Source organism: Lepidochelys kempii, chromosome 8, assembly GCF_965140285.1.
Source record: "Lepidochelys kempii isolate rLepKem1 chromosome 8, rLepKem1.hap1, whole genome shotgun sequence".
NCBI lineage: Eukaryota > Metazoa > Chordata > Testudines > Cheloniidae > Lepidochelys > Lepidochelys kempii.
Genome location: NC_136387.1, coordinates 85,123,567 through 85,132,733, shown reverse-complemented (window position 1 = coordinate 85,132,733; position 9,167 = coordinate 85,123,567). Strand labels below are relative to the sequence as shown.

The 9,167-nt window shown below is 37.8% G+C and overlaps 1 protein-coding gene across 1 annotated transcript in view; it reads left to right on the top strand.

Moving 5' to 3' along the window:
• Positions 1–1,405: 1,405 nt before the first annotated feature.
• TNNI3K (TNNI3 interacting kinase) overlaps positions 1,406–9,167 on the top strand; it is a 164,204-nt gene continuing 156,442 nt past the window's right edge. Inside the window, exons 1-2 of the mRNA XM_073357332.1 lie at positions 1,406–1,445; positions 2,123–2,231. Of these exons, the coding sequence (XP_073213433.1) occupies positions 1,406–1,445; positions 2,123–2,231 (149 nt within the window). The remainder of the gene's footprint in view (positions 1,446–2,122; positions 2,232–9,167) is intronic.

Genomic DNA, 9,167 nt, shown 5'->3' with positions numbered 1-9,167 from the left:
GTTGCTTGGATGTGGAGTGTCAGTTATGAGACCTATGTCTTCTCAAATATTTGGTGCATATCACAGGATGTATTGTCAACGCAACTCAAATTATTTAAAAATACATGCTTGGTTTTGGGTGCAAATCAGGGCAAATAAACTGGTGCGGTCATGCTGTGATAGAAACTACAACAGGAATACTGGTTTGTTTACAATGGGATGTAGCACATTAAAAGTTTTAGGTGTGTATGTGTGTGTATGCACATATTATCTTGACTGGAATCCTTAAGGCAAGACATTATATACAGAAAAAACTGTCAAGGTCAATTGCTGTGCTTTCTAACCTTGATACTATCACTTTAAATATTTGTTTTAAACTACCAGTATAAAACATAAATAGAAGACTCACAAGTGCAGAGAACAGAATGAATAAAATATTGGAGTGAGAAAAAAAATGTGAGAGACTTTGGGGGAGGGTAGGAGGGACCGGTTGAGAGAGAAAGACAGACAGACAAGGGAGCAGATCATTGGTAAGTTGAATCCAAAGCACTAAACTGTTTATTTTACTTTTTTTAGAGCCTCAGAGATAACCAAACTACTCTCTTTCCTTCCTTCCTTCCTTCCTTCCTTCCTTCCTCCTTAAAGACACTGATCAATATCAAGCTGTAGTCCCCTGCTGGTGGAAAGTCCACCTACAGCAGGGATACAAGCCACATAAGTGGCCTGCATCTCCCATTCCTCTTGGGGGTAACAGAGCTGGCCAGTACAGCATTCTCCAGGGCAACCTCTTCCATTAGCACTCTAATAGAACCCCAAGCTGGACTGCCCTAGCAGAAATGATGACAGTACAGCTGCTTTTCGTGTCCCCAGGGCTGAACTCCTGTGAGATAGATCAGGAAACAAGGACACAGAATGCACGTGTACACCATAACCTTGAGCTAATGGGTGAATCAATTTTTCCACTCAATTCTATGATACTTCATTGGCATAACAAACTGGACAAGTGTTGCCAAAGTGTAAGAAAAAGATGTACTCAGACGAAAACACAACCTATCCACAATAGGATTACACGCTGTGATTGGGAATCGATTCCATGTCTATTCCTCACCACTGATCTGGTGGCAGTTTGCTCACCCTCCCCTATGTATGGGTAGTCAACAGATGGAAGCAAATATTGCCGCTGAAACATTTGCAATTTATTCTTGACACTGTATTTTAAACAAACTGATTAGTTACCTTTATTATTTTATACTTGATAGCACACATTGTTTTGCTCTGTGTCATTGTTGCATGACATTCCATTTGGCACACAGTTTATTTTTAGCCAGAGACTATCAAAGTATTTTTCAGTAGGGCTGTCACTGCACTTGAACAAGGAATCATTACTGCAAGAACTTTACTGAAACAAAGAAGAAATATTGAACAAATGGGGAATTATAAATCTAGACCAACCCAAACTTGCACTGGTAATTAATGTTGTTTCTTTAAATGCAATATGATATAAATCCATCAACCAGCAGCAAAGGTAGCATTAGCAAATTTACTCATTTGCTAATTTCCTCTTGAGTTCAAGGATAAGGTATTATATTACTCCTAATCTATATGAAGACTGGCTTGACTCAAATCACATACAGTATCTATGAAAGAAAAAGAGGAAGAAAAGCCAGCAAATTTCTTCAAACCATTAGATCATACTAAATTAGATTATTTTGTTGATTTAATTAATATTTAATTAGAACATTACAAAACTTAGAACTATTTTTATTCTGTACTTCTATACCGTTAACACTTAGATATTTAGAACTAACAAATACAACCTTGTGAACTTAGCTTTTCACTATTAAAATGAAATGAATTTTCCAGAAAGATTGAAATATCTAATATTATGTATAGCATAGGTATGTGTTTGTGTATATTGTTTTACACAAGGAAAAAACTCCTAACTCTTTTTGCATAATACATATAATATCATTTAAACTGCAAATATCCATAATTTAAACTGAAAGTGTTCTTAGCAAAATAATCTATAATTTGGTAAATTTGATAGTGAAGTTGTTTTGATTACTGGGAGATTGTGATTTGTGTGCTCATGTTGTATAGGGCATGAAGTATATTGTGAATCGTATTTGCTTTTTCTTGTTAGATGAATGGAAGAAGAAAGTTAGTGAATCATACGCTATAATCTTAGAAAGATTAGAAGATGACCTGCAGATCAAAGAAAAGGAGTTCACAGAACTGAAACACGTCTTTAGGTAAATGATTCTGGAAACTTGTTTATTATATTTAGAAACAATAATTAGTTTTTTAATGTTGGTGTAGTTGCAAATGTTTTCATATATGTGTCAATGAGCGTTGCACATATGGATAGTCTATATCTGCATTCTATTTATATCTGCTATCTGTTTTCAGGAGTAAGTCCTTATAACTCTGGGCCAGTGTCCCACATTCTAGTACCAAGATTAATGGCTGCTTATTACTAGAGCTGGGTGAATACTGCCAAAATTTTACTGCAAATGTATGTTTGAATTTTGTAATGAATTTGCTTTAGCAGTGTACATACCTCCTTTTGTTCATTCTCCAAAAATGCTTTGGCAAACAAGTCTACTGGCAGGCATATTTGCAGATTTTTACACAAAGATGCAGGCAGAATAGTTGCTGAAAGTAATTTCAAATTCCTAATTGTAGTCACTTTATCAGGAAACCTGATTCTAAAACTCCTACTCATCCAATAAGGTAACATACTGTTATGGGTCAGGCATGATCACCGCCTAAGATTCAGAATAAATGCAAAGAAACCATTTTAATCAGGCCTGAAACAATAGAATCATAGAATCGTAGAACGGGAAGAGACCTTGAGAGGTCTTCTAGTCCAGTCCCCTGCACTCGAGGCAGGACTTAGTACTATCTAAACCAGTGGTGGGCAACCTGCGGCCCACGGGTCACACATGGCCCGTCAGGGTAATCCACTGGTGGGCTGCCAGACAGTTTGTTTATATTTATATGGCCCACAGCTCCCAGTGGCCGCAGTTCACTGTTCCCGGACAATGGGAGCTGCGGGAAGCGGCGCGGGCTGCAGGGATGTGCTGGCTGCCACTCCCCACAGCTCCCATTGGTGGGGAATGGTGAACCGTTGCCACTGGGAGCTGCGGTAGGCCGTGCAAATGTAAACAAGCTGTCTGGCAGCCTACCAATGGATTACCCTGATGGGCAGCATGTGGCCGCAGGTTGCCTACCACTGATCTAAACCATCCCTGACAGGTGGTTGTCTAGCCTGCTCTTAAAAATCTCCCACGATGGAGATTCCACAACCTCCTGAGGCAATTTATTCCAGTGCTTAACTAACCTGATGGGAAGTTTTTCCTAATGTCCAACCTAAACCACCCTTGTTGCAATTTAAGCCCATTGCTTCTAGTCCTATCCTCAGAAGTTAATGAGAACAATTTTTCTCCCTCTTCCTTGTAACAGCCTTTTATGTACTTGAAATTACAGTAGCCCACAAAATACAGACACATGGAAAAGCGGAGTAAAAGCTGAATCATGTGGGGGTTTTCAAATGCAGGGGCTGAGGCTTTGATTGATAGAACTGTTTTGGGTGGAGGAGGAGGGTAATTGAGCACAAGCTAAAGTGCCACAGGACAAGCTGAAGCAGCTAGAGAAAGCCAAGAAGATGGTAACAGAAGGCTGGTAACATAGTCCAGAGAAAAAGCTTTTTGGGAAGAGATAACCTATGGGAAGGCAGGCTTGGATCAGCGAACAAAGGAACTGTCTCCTGCTGTTTGTGTCCTTCTGTGTTCAGGGAAATAGGACTTTGAAAATAAAACTTACATTAAATAAATACCTACTGCCAATTTGTCCTAACTGAAACAACCTACCAGACCCTGAATTTTCTGCTAGCTATAAGTTAAAAGGGATAACAAATACCATGTGAGCTCAACAAATGGCTTGTGAATGAGTTAATTTGCAGAAGCTATCTAGTAAATAATTTCAAACATCAAATGCACTTGAGGAAAATACTGTGTTCTGTTGCCAGACCATTAACAAATAAAAAAGGCAAAATTGGTCAGCTAACCTATTCATTCTGATTATTCACTCAGTTATGTTAATTACCATTGTTTGAAACCCCAATTTGAAATGCAGATTGTTGATTATATTGGGCTGGATCCTGAAAAATGCTGAGCATTCTGGGTCTGAGCCAACAAAGCACTTAAGCACATGCTCAATTTTAAGTATGTGAGTAACTCCATTGACTTAACTGTAAAGTGTGTATTTAAATGTTTTGCTACAATGCTCAACACTTTGAAGCATTGAGTCCACTGAGCTGCAGTAGAAAGTATATTTTTGTCTCTGCATTAGGTAAAAGAGAAGAAAATAATTTATTATGTGGCTAGCTGGCCACTGGAAGCTGACCACTTTGTCCTGAAACCAAGCGTAGGACCATTAAATGTGTCAGTCAACTTTCTCTTGTTAAGTGGGGAATGCTATTAATTCCCACTGAAGTCAATGAGAATTACTGATACTTAGCACATTGCAGGGCTGGGCCCTCTGTTACTGACATCCGAAAAGTGGACTTTTGACTTTTAATCAGGATTCAAATATCTATCGACAGGTTCAGCTCTCCCATCCACCCTGGGTCACTGGAATTGGTCAGTGTACCCATGTGAATCTAAAATCAGAATCTGGTCTGAAGGCTATAGTTTTTGTCCAAGATTAATAGTAATGGGATAATTATTCTGTGTGGCTCTGTCACCTCTGAGGAGACATTAAACGAGGCTGGTAGGATACACCCACACAAGAGAAAATCTTTTGTTCAGTGAGGAAGAAAAATAATTTTGAGAAACTGGTTAGAGGCCAGGGAGAAGTTGGTTATGAGACTGCTGGAGAAGAAATATGGGGTGGCAAGACTTGTGCACTCTGCTTGTACATTTTTCCTCATAACATACCAGTTGCAGAAGATTTTTGAAAAGACATTGTCTTTCCTGTGCTCAGACTTGGCGGCTGAAAGGAAGGTAAGGCTAAATGCAGTTTCCCCAAAACAACCTCAAAATTATGGTGGGACATATTTGCATCTGTGTACATTTTAAAGGCTGTGTATGGAGTTTCACTTTATGTGACATGCTTTGCAAAGAAACAGCCTCCAAAAGCCAGAAACATGTAGTTTTATGATATAAAATGCGACTTCACAGTTCACACTGTTCATCAGTTCACACTGATGTTCTTGATATTATCACATGTGCCTCTGCTGTCAGTATACCATTGCACAACTTGTTAAAGGGTATGCTTTGGATTGTCACATGCCAAAATTGGTGCTGGTCATGTTTACTATTTGTTTTATGTCAGTATCTAGAGGCCACAACAAAGTTCAGATAGACACTGTGTCAGCCTCTGTGCGAGCACAAGGGGGAAGAAAGTACCTGCCCTGAAGAATTTACTGTCTAAATAATTGAGACAGACAAAGGGAAGGAGAAAAAAAAGTGTTATCATCTCCATTTTGAAGCAGTGGTATTGGGGCACAGGTTGATACAATGACTTGCCCAAGGTCACACCAGCAATCTGTTGCAAAGCTGGCAACTGAACCCAGATCTCCTGAGTGTCAGTGCAGTGCCTTAATCTCAGTCCCACCCTTTTCCGAAGGGTAGCCGATCACAGGAACTTCCTGAAAGGGGGACTTATTTGGTCAGAAGGGGATTCAAAGCACACCCTGGGGAACTCACATTTAGGCTTTGTAACCACAAACTTCAAAATCTAAGACCAATGGAAATGGTTTTATGAATTTTAAAAAAAAAATTACTGTGGAAGCCTTTTCAACACATAAACGTTGCCTTGCAGTGTTTGCAACTAAACCATTGCTGTCAGAATATGAGAAACACAAAGTGTAACTGAGTACAAATTGACTATAAACCAGAGAAACTGAAAATCTATTTTCCTCTTCCATGTTGAGAGAAAAGGAAAATATAAACAAATGGCCTAAGTGGTGAAAAATTAGATTTTTAGTAATATATGAGGTCTTTTTAACAGGGAAAGGAATTTGATCTTTAGAAATATGTGAGTTTTGAACTTGACAGCATCCCCTTCAATGCTACCATTTGTCTTATGTCACTGAACTCTAGAAGGGAGAGTGGGAGACGTGATGTTCCAATAGAATCATATTTGGGTATTTTGAAACTCTTAAAATTCATTCATCAAATGAATCAATCTATCTCTTGATTCATGCACCAAAATGTATTAAAACACAAATTCCAAGCATGGGGGTGGGGGGGAGATATGTTAACAAAAAGGAGTTTTCCCCAAACCTCTGGAGTTTCTTTCCCACAATCACCCCTCAAGGAAAATCTGAATGAATAGATGGGCCTTACATCAGTATCATTAATCATGCTATGCCTGAGCGGACACGTATGGAGCTATAACATATTTGAAGAATGAGATTTTCTTTATAGTGAGCAAAACATTTTGTTTTCCTTAGTAAAAAGTAAGTGGTAAATGAAGAACAGTCATTAAAGAAAAAAATGTGACTGTAATGTATGGAAGAATTATTCCATATCAGAACAGTTTACATTAAGAAAATAGAAACAAGACCAGCAAGCTTCCTGAATGCCTAATACCTGCCATCTAGGTGACAGATGTGGAAACTTAGCCTTGCTAGAAGCTAGTCAAACTAATACATGCAACTTTTCAGAAAGGAGTCTAGCTCTTGGTTTTATCAATAGGCTTTACATATTCATATGTATCAGTTCCACACCCCTTTTTTACTAGAATACCATTCCTCATGGAATGGACCTAAAGACCTGGGTTTGTATAACCTATTCTAAGTTAGTCGCTGGAGCATGTCTGGAATTTCTGTTAGGATGATTTTGTGACAGGAAATGCGGTTTCCACAAGATTGAAATTTTCTTTGGAAAAATCTTCCTTATGATGACATTTTCTGTTGGAAAACTTGAAATGAAATTTTGGGTTGTTTTTACCTGTTCAGAATATTTTGTTTTGTTGAACTGACCCAAAATGTTTCATTTCAAATCAGTTTAATAAAACACCAACTTGTATTTATTTCCCTATTAACAATTGCATTGGAATTCTAGTTTGGGCCCCATTCTCTCCTATGGGCTGAGCTCCTCGGAGGACTATATCTCCCATAATACAATGCGGATTTTCCTTTGGCCAAGCAAGATACATCACAGGAGTAACATGAATCTAGGTTTGTCATGGGACGTATAATCCAGCCAGGGAGCCTGGCTCAGAAGGGACAAGTGGGAGGCATGAGGTTTCTGAACTACAGCTCCCATGAGGCAATGCACCACAATGAGAAAATGCAGTTTAATGCTGAACTGACTTGAAACAAAGCATTTCAAATCACTTCAACAAACCAAACAAGAAACATTTTGATTTGGGGTATGCTGAAATATTTTATTTTGAGCAAAATATTTTGTTTTTGTTGAAAATGTTCGAACAAAATGTTTCAGCGTTTCCAAATAGAAATTGTTTGGAAATCAATTTTTGAAAATGTCAACTTCTCAACCCAATTTGGTATGGAACTGACTGTGGAAATGTTGGAATTCAGCTCTGCTGATGCCAAGCCCACTGTTTCCCCCCCACCCCCCCCAAAAAAAAAAAACTTTGTAAAGATGGAATAATTCATTGCAAAAAGCCACCAGCCATGATGGTGCAAGTTAACGCTTAGCACATCTCTGGTTTAAAGGCTTTTGTCTATACTTAAAATGAATAACTTATTAAAACAGGCCCTGGTTCTGATCTCATTTAACAGTGGTTTTACATTTGTAGGGGGAATTGTATTACATTTAATAGACATCTATGGGACTTATGCACATGTTTAAAGTTAAACATGCTCAAGTGGTTTGCTGAATCAGGATGGATTTAAGCACGTCCAAATTAAGCTTGTATTTTGTGTTCTGATTAACTAAATCCATAGTGACTGATCTTAATCCCACTGAACTCACTGGCAAAAAAATCCTGTTGATATCAATGGGGCATGAATTGTCCACACAGTAGTTTTCAAAGAGATTTAACTACTTAGAATATTTAAAGGAGTAGTAATGAGATGATTTGCCCTATGAGGAGACAGAGAAATGTTAGACAAAAGCCAAAATTTCCAATCAGGGTTATTATTTAATTACCTGTAACTCAAAATCAGATTGTTTCTGGGAAGTTGAAGGAAATTGATCATTCTCCCTTGCTTCAGAAATAAAGGTAGCACTTTCCAGGCCTTCAGGAATTATCCAAGCCAAATTACAGTGGCTGTTTATTGAGGGCTTTATAAGGGGAGATGGGTGTAACTGTAACTATGCAGAGGTTACTGCCTTTCCATAAGATGTCATTAATCATGAGGGGGCAGGAATACCCAGTGTAATTGTCTATTATATTATAAAATATATTGTACATCTTTATTTGCAATACATGAGGCAGCTTTAATTTACTCATTCATTTTATTGTCAATTTTCTAGTTTTATTTTTATTAATGAATTCCCTTTGGGGGCTTTGACATGCTGTTCTGGAAAAGAGATCACTTGAGTTGTACACATGGAGAACAGAGCTTAATGAATCATAAAAATACAAAGACTAACATTTTTAACAAGTATGTTCTGTATTTTTTGCAGAAAAAAGATGCAAGCATCCAGTGTGAATGATGCATTCTATTTTTAATGAGTCAGAATGGCTATTCATCCCTTTTGAGAGATATATTATTAGAAATCTATTCATAATAATTACTTCATTTTAATTAGTCACCTCACCAAGTTGCAAGCACCATAAAATCATTAGGCTATATTAAAACATAGCAAGATATTCCAAAAATGTAGAGGAAAATTAAAAACGAAACTGAACTTCGAATTTCATAATAGATGGTCAGTTATCTGAGAGCTTTATGTGCCATTACTATAGAGAGGGCAAAAAGGAAATTGCATTTCTTTCTTAGGATGGATGTGGCTTATAACTATATTTTAATTGATCACATCAAAACCAGAAACATTTTACTAGAAGTTAATGGAAAGTCTGAATGAGGGTCTAGAAATAGTTCTAAAATGTGTCATTCCAATGCAATAAACTAAACAGAAAAACAGGGCTATTAAATCACACATTTCACTGCTGAACATTGTGGGGTCTATATCCTTGTTGATGCACAAGAGTGAGTAACTCTGATTGACATTAATGGTAGTTTTGGGGAAGGAATTTCTGTGAGA